The 14,950-nt window shown below is 42.3% G+C and overlaps 1 protein-coding gene across 1 annotated transcript in view; it reads left to right on the top strand.

Annotated features, from left to right (window-relative positions):
* The window catches only part of TRAPPC14 (trafficking protein particle complex subunit 14), a 61,364-nt gene extending 48,365 nt beyond the window's left edge, over positions 1–12,999 (top strand). Inside the window, exons 9-11 of the mRNA XM_086945999.1 lie at positions 2,035–2,189; positions 2,314–2,507; positions 9,840–12,999. Coding sequence (XP_086802125.1) covers positions 2,035–2,189; positions 2,314–2,507; positions 9,840–9,993 — 503 coding nt within the window. The 3' untranslated portion in view covers positions 9,994–12,999. The remainder of the gene's footprint in view (positions 1–2,034; positions 2,190–2,313; positions 2,508–9,839) is intronic.
* Positions 13,000–14,950: the final 1,951 nt, after the last annotated feature.

Below are 14,950 nucleotides of genomic sequence, written 5' to 3' on the forward strand. Positions count from 1 at the left end.
CTGGGTACTGTCAATTGCTAAGTACTTTCCAGGAGAAAACTATGTGTGCTATCTGGTCATTTGTTCACACAAATATTACTGAGTGGATTTTCGAGCAAGATAAGTAAACCGTTACATGACAGACCATATTAAACACAGTTTGCTACTTCTTGCGCTTCAGCCCCACAACCCTAGATGGAACACCGCACTCTAATCATTCACAGAATGTAAATCTAGAACCATTTCACGCTACAAAAGAAAAGTTCTTCTCTGTAACTCGTTTTGCTCCTTGCAACAGTTTTACATTCACAGGACATCCTTTGGCCTCTCCAGTCAGGAGCAATGTTGTATTGAATCACTTTTAAATTCTACTCCTCACAACAAACCAACAGGGGATCAGAATTGTGAAGATGGTGTATATATTGCAGGATAGTTTAAGCTGCGGGTAGACACCATCATCGTTAAATTCATACTCTGCCTACAGTTAAAGGCAAAAAAACTAATTACTTTTCCGACTCCACCCAATAAATGTCAGAACAGTGCACATCTAGCACCAGTGTGGTGCTTCAGGTATATCTTTGGGGAACCTTCACCCACTTCTGCAAACTGCTTCCCAACAGCAGCTAGGACAGTCCCCTTTCTATGTAGTTTAGTGCTGTGGGTGTAAAACAGGAGGGGCTCTCACTTTCTCAGCTGTAAATGAGGTATGAGGTTCAGTGACCTAGTCCTACTTGTATGAACTAAGTTACAAATCTAGGATTGTCCTTTGCATCCAAAGTTTGTTGTAATAATACCGGTATTTGTAATACACAAAGGCTACCCAGAAATGGGTGTCCCGTCTCCAACAAGGTGTAGCTTGAGAACTACGTTGCAGAGAAAGTAAGTAAAATAGTGTAAAATCAATTCCCTTGGTAATCTGTTTGCGTGGGCTGCTGTGATGAAATGATTTAATCCTTTGTAAACCGCTGCTGGGGATGTTTTCCAAGTAAATGAATCCGTGTTCATTCAGTTGTAAAAGGTATGCATTCATCCTGATGCAGGCTTCATACGAGGCGCATGTATGTCTTTACCATGTAGTCAGACTGTACATATAAATGAAGTTTAAGTGCAGTTAATAACTTTAATCGCGTCTTGGTTTCTTCGCACACTTAATTATGGATTTCCAGTTCTTTCAGTTACCCCACTAAACACTGTTCTGTTCGTTTTTTTTCACTTTGTTGCCTCGTCCAGATTATCCAGGATGTTTCCTTTGAGTCATGCTGTATTTTGTGCTAATGAGATTTTATGGATACATGTTTAAATATAATTCAGGTCCTGAATGCTGGGCTGACGGTTTCCTTCACAGCAAAACGCGATGGAGGACTTTGACGGATCTTTCCTTAGCTTGGGATGTCAACAAGTGCCTCCTAAGCTATTTGACTGAAGAATCTGTCACACTCTAGTTTCCTCCACAGGAATGCTGGTTAAGTATCCAGGTCAGCAATGCTGTACCTCTTTCACCCAGCTTCTTTATTTCTTATATCTGAGCTCCCATGGCCTTTCAGCTCAGCTAATGTCATCTATCCCTCTGTTCTGCTCCAGCGATATGTCAAATTTTCCCTCGATCGCCTGATCCTCACATACCGTCAAGCACGTTCCATGAAATTAAAAGTGCGTCACACTTTCTAGGAGGAAAAGCATTAGGTGCAATGAACAAAGTTTGCTAATTGCTATTTATGAATCTTGGTCTAGCAATTGAGATATACAAACCTTAGGAAGGCTGTACTACGAATGTGTCCGTGCTCGGCATAAACTAGAGTTTAAAGCTACATTCCGATCATTTGCAAAAAATAAAGTTAATTTAATTTTTCAGTTCAGCATTTGCTGGACCACTGTAGTACCATAGAATTTAAAATTCCAGTTCTAAATATTTATTTTGCGTCATTTGTAAAAGCGTACTTTTTTTCGGCTCTTGTCAGTGTTTGAATCTAGGAAATAGTTAAGCTTCAAAACTACTGTCACAGGTTAATAACTTTTTTCCTTGATTTTAATTTACCCGTTTCCATCTTTTGTTAGGCAAGAAGCTTTCGGAGGAGGAGAAACGTGCCATGCAGTCTGCCCTGGATTCAGTTGTGTGCCACACTCCACTAAACAACCTCGGCTACTGCAGAAAAGGGAGCTCGCGCACCTTTAGTGTAGGCTTTCAGATCCTGCGAACCGGGCTGTTTGAGGTAAGGGTTGGTTGATACTTTTTCTGTTGGTTTTTTTTTGTGGTTTTTTTAAGACTGCCTTCAATTATTCTGCTTTGGCTCACTGGCCTGTTTTTCTGCCTTCTACTCTTTCGTGGTCAACCAGCTCAGTCAGCACATGAAGCTTAAACTCCAGTTTACAGCCAGCGTCTCCAATCCGCCACCAGATGCTCGACCTGTGTCACGCAAAAGCAGTCCAAGCAGCCCAGCCATGCGTGATCTAGTGGAGAGGAACCAAGCCAACCTGGGGCGCTCGCAGTCCTTCTCGCACCAACAGCCGTCGCGCAGTCATCTCATGAGGTAGGGGCTGTGACTTCTCTTGGAATCCTCAGTCAAACTATAACATAGGGGGTCTGACCTGCCTCGTAGACAGTCCCCTGCGGCAAGTAGCATATCTCCCCTGGCACCCACAGCCACATTGAGAGGAACAGAGCATATCTGTTCTCGTACTGTCCAGCCCCCTGAGGCAGAGAGTCCGTTATTTTGCAATGGGGTGACCTATCATGGCGTCACTAGAGCAATATGTACTAAGAGGTCTGTTTAGCACAGGCTTCTTCAAGGAGTAGCACTCCAGCTACCTGTCAGTAGCTCTTCTGTGTGCAGCCCAGCCTACTAAATTCGAAGCTTTTGCTTGGTTAAATTAGTATATGCATACCAAAATTGAAAAATGTGTATTAGAGCTGAAAATGTGTGTATTTTCAAAATCCGTACTATCTGAAATATATTTAAAGCTGACATTCGAATGTTAAATCGTGCAGCATTGGGAGAGTTATTATTAACATTATTACCTTGGTACCGGGAGCATTGCAGGTACCGCTGGTTTGTATTATCCTTGTAGAAGTATTTCACGTTGGCCATGCCTTGTTTTTACTCTACAGCTGGCAATCCCACACTGAAGTGATCATGGCTCTTAATCTTGCGCGCAGTAACCACTAACGCATTCTTGTCTGATGTTAGAAACACAAATAATATTAGTAGGTAGGGATGATTTTGTTCATAAACCTAAGTAGATCTTATTTTTAAAAAGCCTGGAAACTCCTGGTTTAGACAGTGGCCTAGATGGGCGTTGGGGGAGAAGAGGCAAGCTGCCTCCCCAAGAGCAAAACCAGAACTTTGTTAGTCCTCCCTTCACACAACTCATTGCAGGTACCATTTTGCATGCTACAGCTGGACGTATGGACATACCTGCTGCTGATTTAGTTTGCAAGAGATGTTTTCTAATGTCAGTTGTAAGAGGTAGCTTCTAACAGTTGATTTATTTTAACCCTCTACTAATAAAGACATTAAAATGCTGCTGTCGTGCTTCTAGTGTTACTGGCCAATTGTGCTGACATACGTTACACTTGCAGAGATTTGTAAGACAATTATTTTATCAGTTTCCTTACAATGGGGTAGTTTACCCAGGCTTTCCACAGAAGCAAACAATGGTGAAGTCATTACATTCATTGAAGAAAATGACCAAACATGTCCCTAATGCTAAAATTCTTTTTACACAATATGAAGATAAGTTTAATTGACAGTTGGCACCAGATAGGTCTTATGTTGGCTGCTCACCTTTTTGCTTTGCCATTCCTTATTTTATTTGTGAATATTTTTGCCTGAAGACAAGTGACACACAAGTGGGTCTGGTAGCAGAGTTGGGGAAGTTGCTTGGTCCTCATCTAAGTAAAGAAAGCAATGTCTAAACGCCAGGTTTTTTTCATCATAAAACCACGCTTTGCACCAGTAGTACCTGATACTGAGTGGGATTGCTTATTGTGGGGATGTGCACATTGTGTAAGAACAGAATGCTGTCACTAACAGTCCAGTAAACCAGTGGTTGATGTGGGCTGAACCTTCATACCGTGCTGTATACTTTGATGGTGGAGGCAAAATCTAAATGACACTACTGTAGACCAATGGAAGAAGAGCAGCAATAGAAAGTCTTTTTATATAAGAAGGATTTGTAGTTTTATTAAAAACAAAATGTCTTGGCTATTACCAGATTTAAAAATGTACAAGAAATGGTGCAATGTTTCAGTGTTTTATAAAATTTAGGCTTGTGATCTATTATGTGGAGTGTTTCCCGACATAGTAAACTGGTTATGAAATATCTCTCTGTGGACGCTGTCCCAGTTCTCCTGATGTCAAAATCCTCTGGTTGAAATGTCAGTAAAACAAAGGACTGATCATTCAGTTCCCCACTTGCAACGACCCCACCACATATGAACACTGCACCGCAAATCCAACATGACACACAGCACACCCACACCATATTGGGCATAACATCACATCACATTGCACAACCAGCACTCTAGAATGGAATTTCTCAAATAAGACGCAACACATTTCTCTTGCTCCAAGCAGCCTAATGCTTTCTAATGTCAGTTGTAAGAGGGTGCTTCTAACAGTTGATGTATTTGAACCCTCTACTAATAAAGACATTAAAATACTGCTGTTGTGCTTCTAGTGTTACTGGCCTATTGTGCCGACATACGTAGCACTTGCAGAGATTTGAAAGACCATTATTTTATCAGTTCCCTTACAACGGGGTAGTTTACCCAGGCTTTCCACAGAAACAAACAATGGTGAAGTCATTACATTTATTGAAGAAAATGACCAAACATGTCCCTAATGCTAAAATGCTTTTTACACAATATGAAGATAAGTTTAATTGACAGTTGGCACCCAATAGGACTTATGTTGGCTGCTCACCTTTTTGCTTTGCCATTCCTTATTTTATTTGTGAATATTTTTGCCTGAAGACAAGTGACACACAAGTGGGCCTGGTAGCAGAGTTGGGGAAGTTGCTAGGTCATCATCTAAGTAAAGAAAGCAATGTCTAAAAGCCAGGTTTTTATCATCATAAAACCACGCATTGCACCAGTAGTACCTGATACTGAGTGGCATTGCTTATTGTGGGGATATACACATTGTGTAAGAACAGAATACTGTTACTAACAGTCCAGTAAACCAGTGGTTGATGTGGGCTGAACCTTCGCACCGTGGAGGCAAAATCTAAATGACACTACTGTAGACCAATGGAACAAGAGCAGCAATAGAAAGTCTTTATATAAGAAGGATTTGTAGTTTTACTAAAAACAAAATGTCTTGGCTATTACCAGACCTAAAAATGTACAAGAAATGGTGCAATGTTTCAGTGTTTTATAAAATTTAGGCTTGTGATCTATTATTTGGAGTGTTTCCCGACATAGTAAACTGGTTATGAAATATCTCTCTGTGGACGCTGTCCCAGTTCTCCTGATGTCAAAATCCTCTGGTTGAAATGTCAGTAAAACAAAGGACTGATCTTTCAGTTCCCCACTTGCAACGTCTCCACCACATATGAACACTGCACTGCAAACCCAACATGACACAGCACACCCACATCATATTGGGCATAACATCACATCGCACAACCACCACTCTAGAATGGAATTTCTCAAATAAGACGCAACACATTCCCACCAAGCACCCTACAACAATCGCCCAACTCAATATCCTAAACTGACAACAACTACAAAAAAGGTGCCAGTGGTACAGACCATGAAGGGGAGGGAGTAGTAAGTAGTGGCTAGGGTTAAGAGTGTGAAGAACTGCAGGTAAGAAAAAAGTAAACTTTAAAAGAGGAACTGAAAACAACTCAACCAACAGGTAAGACAGAGTAGATCTCCACACTGTTCAGAACACAGTCCAGCGAGACCCTAAGCAAGAGTACACATCCACAGCTGGCATTTACAAATCTCCATTGCGATTTACCACCACACATGGACAACCCAAACATGTTTATCTCCATACAAGTTTGGATGGAAGGTCGTATGACCTTTTCCCAAGGAAGTTAACTACAGGGTAAATAAAACTACTTCCATACAATACACGCTCATTTGGGAAGATTTCATACTGACATCCTTCCTTAAGCCCTCATGAGAAATCCAATTTCGCAGAGTGGATGTGCATGGAAAGTGCAAAGAGAACAAGTAATTGGCAAACCTGTGCGATACAGAAAAAACTTTCTGGACAAAAATATTTACAGAATGTTTACAGTAAATTCCCATAGCTATTTCCAGTAAAGCATATGGAACCAAGTTGAAAGAAAACTACCTTCTGGTGCTTGAGAAAGACTTCTTGAAAAAAACAGGGTTAATAACATCTCCCTCTTCAGGAATGCTATTTTGTATTTTGGGGGGTTGTAGATCATGCACGTTGAAATGAGTCAGCTTCCCAAATTAGTTGACTACTGATTCCAAAATGAAAGTGCATCAGCTCCAAAATAACAGACTAGATTCCAGATGATGGAATACCAGTGCACGACTTGGAGGAATATTAACTTCAAATAATACGTTGAATGAACAATGGCTATAAAGATTTGCTCTTCATTTTGAAGAATATTGACTTTCAGTAAGACTACCATCCAGTTTGGATCACAGGACACTGGAAATTTGTTTTGGATGCAAAGGTGTATTTGTAAAGCATAGGCAAGACCTAATGAATATCTGGTAGTGGCCAAGGGTCTGCAAAAGGCTGTGTATCCCTAGAGGACTAGAGAGCAGCTTCTCATGAGAAAACCTGTTAGTAGAAGTAAATGCCCCAAGCCTTGAACACTTACATACTGAGGCTGGGACATCCACCAGATTATGACAGATGCAGTATTGTAATATTTTAAATAAAGAGCACACTGACCCAGCCAGCTTGTCTCCATCCAGCTGCAAGTCATTGTTACAATATATGATGAAATGTAGTTGCTTGGTTGCTTCTGATTAGTTTATTTATAGTAATCTTGTAGTTTATCGATGCCACTATGGAAAGGTCTTCTGTTGCTTCTGGATGAACTCCATATAACACTCCTTTAGTGGATTAACGGTACCTCCAGTGGTTTGGGTCTTTCACACTACTGCGTGGACTCCATATACCATATTGTACTCCAATTATGCATATCAACGGAGATTATTTTTTTCCAAAGTAATTTTATTTCGTTTTTGAGAAAACAGCGCAGAAGGGAACGAACAAGTACTCATGACAAACAAATAAGCAATGCAGGTGGGCACGGATGCAGCAGTAATCATCACATACATCATCAATAGTGAGCTGAGAACATTTAGGTATGCAATAAACATCAGGCAGTTACAGTCATTGGAGTCCGATATATCATTATGCTTTATCAGGCAGTGTCTCAATACATCTCCAGATTATGGTATTTAATCCCCCTGCCCCAAACCTTCTAGAATTTACGTGGGCGCCCTCTACTTCTATAAATAACTTTTTCTACTATCATATATATTCTGACATAGACTGTATTTCTGAAGCCCCTCTGCGTTTTGCCACATACCTCTTCGCCAACACAAATCCCAAATTACAGGGAGTAACTTCGCCTGTGGGACATCCACATCAGTGGGTATACCAAGAAGGACATATTTGAGTTTAGCAGGTAGTGTTGCTTCTACCACTTTACCCAGCTCGGGTACTATCTTTAGCCAATATGTTTGTATGGCTGGGCGTGTCTGCAGGGCTTGACAGAAATCTGCCCTCTACACCTCAGACATTCTGAGGACTCCACTCTCCCAATTCTGTGTAAGCATGCTCGGTCAAAATATACCCAATGGAGGATTTTTAATTGGATGTGCTTCAGTCTAGATTTAACCGCCTCTTCTTTCGGGTGCATCAAGGCTGCGTTCCAACCCAAAACGTTTAATTCACCCATCTGTTTCCCATTTAGCCCTCAACATGTTCAAGGTGTCTGGTACGTTATTGTTAATGGTTTTGTAGACAGAGGAGACCGTTTTTCCCATTAACTCCCCCATTAAGAGCCTGCCTTTTAGATATGCATGTTCAGGGAGGTCCGTGTTGACGCTTTCCACTCCCCATTCATGTCTAAGCTGTAGATATTTGAATCGTTGTGTACCATGAAGTTGATAGTCCTTCTGAAGCGATTGGAAGGATATAAGGCCCCCTTCTTCAATGAGAACTCCTACTTTAGAAATACTGATGAGGCCCCATGCTTCAAACCCTAAACTTTTCCCAGTTCCTTGAAGCTCGTTCCAATCATAACAGGGTCTCCCGAGTAACTCTACGTGCCCACCCTATACACTTGTTAGTTTTGAACCATGCCTCAAACGCCACCCGAGTCATTGGTAAGAATGTCCCGTCCCTTCCCCCCATAAAGATAATGCTGGAAGGGACGCGTTTAATATTTGGCCTTTTCTAGTGCATAGGTGGGGAGGATCGCCAGACATTTAGCCCCAATTGTTTATGGCAATCAGATGGGACGCCCAAAAACAGGGTCTGACATCAGGAAGAGCAGTACCGCGTTGTACTGATTTTGCTGCAGTATCTTTATGGTCACTCTGGTGCTCGTTATTCCATAGCAATTTCCTGAGTTGGTTGTCTATTTTAACGAAGTACTCATCAGGGATCTTATAGTAAGTATGTTGTAGGGTGTATAGAAACTTTGGGAGGCTGACTATCGTAAACATAGCCGCCCTTCCCATGATCATTAAGGGCAGTGCCCTCCTACGGTCCGCATCTGCATGGAATACGCTTTTATTAGGTTGCACTCGAGGAATCTCTCCTGAGCCAATTTTGTGTAGATTCCTAGATATTGGAATCTACAGAGATTTTAGCATAAAATACTTTTCATCCCTAAATATGGTAACTACCTGCGTGTGAGACTGCATCTATTCTTAATAGGCACCTCAACACACCATGAATATGCAATGCAACATTCAAAGCATCTTGACTCCACCAAACTGTCAATTCTCATGCATCACACTTAATGTGTCTTAGACAGGCCACATGGAACACCCTTTTCTCCATGACTCCGTAACCAAGGGCAAATCCAAACGCTTCATGACCTCATGAGGGTTCTCAAGCACTATATAAATAATGCAATTCGACTACAGCAAAAACTGTGAGTGAGATGTCTCTTAAACACAGAGAATAATTATAGACTGTCTTGGACATTGGCACAGGGTACATAGTCTCTCTCATCAGGGCTGATTGTGTCACAAAATATTTCTGGAGAGAGTGGAGACTTTCCCCTCCAGGACAAGAAATTGGCACAGGGTGCATAGTCTGTCACTTCTAGGACTGAATGTGTCCGAGACTGACACCGATGCTGAGCCTGTCACTTGTAGAGTGTGGTGAGCTAGTGGGGACTTAGATACAGCCCCCCCTACCAATACTGAGAGTGGCGTGTGGGATTAGCAGAGGATAAAGAGGGAGTCACATGTAGGACTGTATTGTTTGGGGGAATTGACCGAGATGCAGAGCCTGTCTCCTATAGCTCTGTGTGGCAACGATAACCGAGCCGGTCAGCTCTAGGGCCGGGTAGCCAGGGAGGATCATCACAGAGATATGGAGCCATTTCCTCCAGCCCTGAAGGCCTTTGAAGGTCGGTCCAAACTCTGTCCCCTACAAATCTGTACTATGGTTTTAATAATAGAAAGATAGAGAAACCTTTAATTAAACGAAGCCAGAGGAAATGTGATGCTCCACTCGCCAGCCACAGGTTAACTTACAAAGTAAGAATCCATGCTGTACAAAGATTGTATCAGATCTAAGATGAAAGAACATTCTAAATATTAAAGGCCTACATCAAAACAGTAGTAGACATTACTACACTTCTCTAACTTTCTCAACTTTCTTCTCTCTACGTAGGACTGGCAGTGTGATGGAGCGGCGGGCCATCACGCCTCCTGTGGGGTCACCTGTTGGACGCCCCCTCTACCTGCCCCCGGAAAGGGCTGTGTTGTCACTGGATAAGATCGCCAAGAGGGAGTGCAAGGTGCTGGTAGTGGAGCCAGTGAAGTAGCAGCTGACGTCCAGATGTTTCCTCTTTCTGCGGTGGTCTGGATACAGGGGACGTCCAGAAGATGCCAAGGACAAGCCCTCCATGTCCACTATCCTGTATAGTTATAGTAATTGCAAGACTGGACTGCACCTGCCGCCAGCTGCTGTACAGATTTGTTTTAGGCAGTTATGTAGCTCCCTTAGGTACACACTGAAGCGTGATGGGACAAACCATCATTCCTCTTCATGTTTTAACATTTTGCTTTTATTTTTCAAAGCAATTTTACTTTTTCTCTCCTTGCTCTTGCTGGTACAAAGCCCCACGACTAATGCCATAATATGTAGACATGGCTGCGGAAGGTTCTGCCAGTGGGTGTGGGGCATGGATCTAGAACACATGTTTACAATAAGGACCAAACTTATGTGATGAACGTTCTTCTAAATACTCTGTGCTTGCAAGGGCACAACAGTATGGAGCAGGCAGGTAGGGCTGTATTTTTGCAGAAGATTTGTCGTTTGATGTCTTCGTTTTTGAAAGGAGCAGAGCACAATTAAATCGAAAAGGGTGTGTGATCCCATGATTCCAGGTTATGATGCTGTTCGGAAATGTGGGCTATTATCAGCCATGAGTAGAGGCTTGGAGTTGGGTCATGAAGAGTGTTTCTTCCCTTATCCCTTGGCATGAAGCTGGGCAGCACTCACCAAATCCCTTCCTAGGGGATGTTTTTTGCACGCAGATCTCCAGGGCCTGTGTCATACAGGGGCTGCTTCATGCCCTCCATTAAGGCAGGGCCTGATAGTGGTGGTCATGCCAGCTCCCTTTACTTGTGCAGGCTCCACTCTAGGCCTCCTCGATTCTACTGATGTCTGTGCAGCATTTAAGATTTCTGGACACTCCTCTTTTATGTTTTAATGTTGCGCTAATGATTTACAGCTCCCAAAAATTGTGTTTTGAGAGTGGTGGATTGAGCGGAGGACAGAGGCGCAAACTATAGAACCTTCCATTTAGGGTTGCCTGCTTTTAATCCCTACCTTTCTCTGCCGTAGTTTGTGTTAAGGGGACAAATGCCCATTCATACTGTTTAATAGCTGCTCTCACCACTAGCGAGCTTCAGAGGGTTTCTTGCTGCTACCTCTACTTCGACCCCTCCCCTCACGCCCAGCTGTGCCACAAAGGCACTTGCATGCTATTTTACCAATCTAATTCTGATTTCATGCTACCCTCATTGGGTATTGTAGGACCGGATGAAACAAGTCTTTACTGCCACATCATAAAATGTTATGTTCGGAACTGGTTTAACAGTCCCTATGTTGTGTTTGATTTTAGGGAAATCTTTGCCTGAGCCATTGATAACTATGCCTCTGAGGCACATGCTATGTTAGGGTGCGGAGAGTGCTTGGTACAGCAATATTTAGGTGTAACTTGAAGAAAAGGTCCCGCTTCAGGAAGCCCCCTGTGAGTGGACTGAAAACCGGCCTTGCCACAGACACTGGAAAAACTCAGCCAGTCGGCTGTGTGGAATCTCTAAGCACTAGCAAGGTTTTTTTGGTTGACAGTCAATTCCACCCTGAGAAAAGTAGCATCTTTACTGCTGTTCCCCATCCACATTCTTGAGTGTGTTTCTCTCTGTCATAATTGTACAAGAGTTTACAGAAGTGTTTCTAATAAGTTCTTTTTTATGTTAAATGTTCTTTTGTTTTTTAAAATGCCAATATGTTCTCTTCACACCTTGTGCATTAGGGTTGAAGTACATGAAGTTGAGGTCTTGGTGTAGAAGCACACATTAGGCTTTGACATATCAGTATCACGGCCACCCTACCCATTGTGTATGACTCTGTCATGGACCACAGGTAGCCGTGGTTGTGGCCTCTATGTCTGCTTAATCTTTTAGAAGTTCTGTGATTTTTTTTTCTTTCTGAAGTTTACAAATCGACTATATTCTGTGGTACTTTATTATATTTTCTCACAGTTGTTAGTAGGGTTTTTTGCGGTTGTGGTGGGAAACTGTGTTTCAGTGGTAAGCTAAATGGCTGAACTGGCATTGAGTCCCCCATACAGCTGCCCTTTCATTCTTTCCATTGCTCCATTACTTCTGGCCTTCACACAGGACTGCATTAGGGTACTACGCCAGTGTTGAGTTCTCAGAAAGGCAGGCTACCATTGGACAGTTACATGTACCTGTAAAATGATGGGGTAATGAAAGCATTTATTAATCCAGACACCCACAGGATTGCATCCTAATGTTCTGGATTGAATTGAGAGAGCCATTGTGTGTTTCAATTGTTCTGATTATTATAAATCATGTTCAGCCAGCCACCTGCCACTGTTGAAATAGGTCTGGGCAGAAGTTTGGGATAGTTTGGCCCAGTGCCATATGTTTACAGTCTGCGGCCACAGTTGACTTCTATTGAAATGCTATTGGGTGTACTTTGTGTGTTGGGCATTCCTCCAATGGAAAACCTGTATGTCACTTGATTGCCAGATCCTCCTTGGAAAGAAAGCAGTTAGTCCAACCATTCTTAATACATTCCTGATTGTGTAATTGCAGGGAAGCTGTACAATGTTCACTGCCCCACTTCCTGGTATCCAGTGGTCTTGTGCATTTCGCAACAAAGCCACTTCATTAAAAGAGGTGCCTAAATTGCATGCTAAAGCACTAAGTCATGAACAACATGCACTAGCCCATGCATGGTGCGGTGTCTGTAACTCTGGAAAGCCTTTTAATTCCTGCTGAAGCTTTATGGGTAGCTTGACTAGGGAGAAGGGAACATTCCTAGTCACCACCCAGAGTTATTTATTTTTCCTACACTGGAGACCTAAACCCTTTTGAGGCACCAACAAGGATGTGTGCTGGGCGCTTAAGTCTTACATCATTGTCTTAGAGTTGTGTTTTAGATTTCTCAGTTGAGTTAACGCACTTTATTTAAGTTTAATTGTTAATTTATTTATAACTTGTTCCTGCGGGCTGGGAAAAGAAATTCTGGCCCAAAGGCAATCATGTTTCATGATTAAAATGCACTGGAGGCACTCTTTGTCTGCGACTCTACTTGTTTCCTGAACTTTGCATTTGTTTGTTCACTGCACTTAATATTCACTCCTGTGTGCTTAATCACAGAGGTTTTGTTAAGTTTTATTCTTTATTGGTCCGAATCCTCAGGGATACGCCATCACAAGTTGCAAAAATATCATACAAATACAAAAGTATTCTTTAAAATAAACATTTTCAAATTAAGTTAATCATTTGCAAGTTCAGTGGTGAATCTAAATCGTAGAAGGCGAGAAACCATACGAAAACCAAGATTATATGTTTGCATACCCGTGATACACTAACAGTCGAAAGATGCAGACCATTGATATTAACATTTTTATATTAAGGATATTTTACAGTAGCTGCGTCTAGTAGAACACTGGCAAAATGTACCTAGTGTATGTGATGGAAAGTGTTCAGCACAAACAAGGAAGGTGTGCAACAGAGAGCTATAGGTGGGAGCAGTGGTGGGCGATTCAGGGCATGTAGACTTAGGGAGAGGATTTTTGGTTTCCGGCATAGAGGAGCTTGAGGTTCTGCACTGGTAATGGAGAAGATGCCTTCTGAAGAGATGTTTCAGCTATCTTCAGAAGTGGACACGTGAGCCTAATGTTTTAGAAAGTCGCTCCTAATTCTTGGTGCATACCTTAAGAAAGGCTTTTTTCTGGGCTTTCTTTTTTTAATTTTATTATTATTGATTTCCAATTTGGCGATGTCATGGCTTCTTGAGTTGTGTTGGCCTCTTAAAATGAGGCTGGGAAGAATGTGGATACTACTTTGACGCAGTATTGGAAGCTGAATGGCCAGTGCATTTTCTTGCCTGGTTAAAGTGAAGTTTAATGAGGCGGGCAGCAGCTTATAGAACCAACTTCATTGGGTCCATGTGTGTGTCTAGTGTTGCTGAATGCAAAAGGAACAGAACTTGGTTAGTGGCAAGGAAGCCAGCTATGTGGAGGGGATAAGGTTTCGTTTTTAACAAGAAAGTTGACACAAGCCTGTCAGTTTCTTTTTGTGTTGGGTGAATTGAAGAGTATATTCCTCCCGTTTCGTGTTCGCGACTAGTTCTGGATGTGTTCGCTTTTTGGAGTTGTTGCTGGTGATTTTAAATTTGGAAGGATGTTGTGGATATTCATTGACTCTTGTGTTGAGTTTGTCAACATTTGAGGAGACATTTTGATAGTTGAGGTTTGTTGATAGATAATAATACAAATAAAGCATTTCTAAAGTGCTCAGCCACCTCAAACAGAGGTTTCCCTGTGCTTCACAGACTACAGCAGCGATCACATAGGTGAGGTGATCTGTATTAGCCCTGCTTCAAAGGCCACGTGTTTAAGGCCTTCCTGAACTCTAGTTCCGAGTCAAGTTGATGCAAGTATGCTGGTAGAGCGTTCCACATTCTTGTGTTCTTCACCAAGAAGGATCTACCATCTGGCACACCTTAGCGTAATGAGGGACGCAAAGTAGCTGCTGGAGGTTAGATCTCAGCGACCGTTCCTGTTGATATGGCCTGAGCCGGTGCTTAAGGTAGTCAGGACCTCTGTCATCCCTTGCTCGAAAGGCCAAGATCAAGGTCTTAAATTTAGTTCTCCGGGCTACTGGGAGCCGATGTAAGTGTTTCAGATGGGGGAATATATGCTTCCGAAAAGGGACTCGGCGAATGAACCTAGCTGCTGCGTTTTGAATCATCTAATCTATGTATTAGATAAGCAGGTAGCCCCAAATACAAGCTGTTGGCATAGTCCAACTGAGAAGTTACTAACGCATGGACTATAATCCTGCGGCTCCCCTCATGGAGCAGGTGAAGTAATTTCCTAATGTAACATAGTTTCCCAAAGCATGTTGAGATCTGACGTATTTGGGCAGAAAAGGATAAATCCGTATCCCACTTAATACCAAGGTCTTTGGCTGACTGTTGGAATCGGCGGAGGACCCATCTCAGTGGCCCACCAG

Source organism: Lissotriton vulgaris, chromosome 12, assembly GCF_964263255.1.
Source record: "Lissotriton vulgaris chromosome 12, aLisVul1.2, whole genome shotgun sequence".
In the NCBI taxonomy this organism is placed as follows: domain Eukaryota; kingdom Metazoa; phylum Chordata; class Amphibia; order Caudata; family Salamandridae; genus Lissotriton; species Lissotriton vulgaris.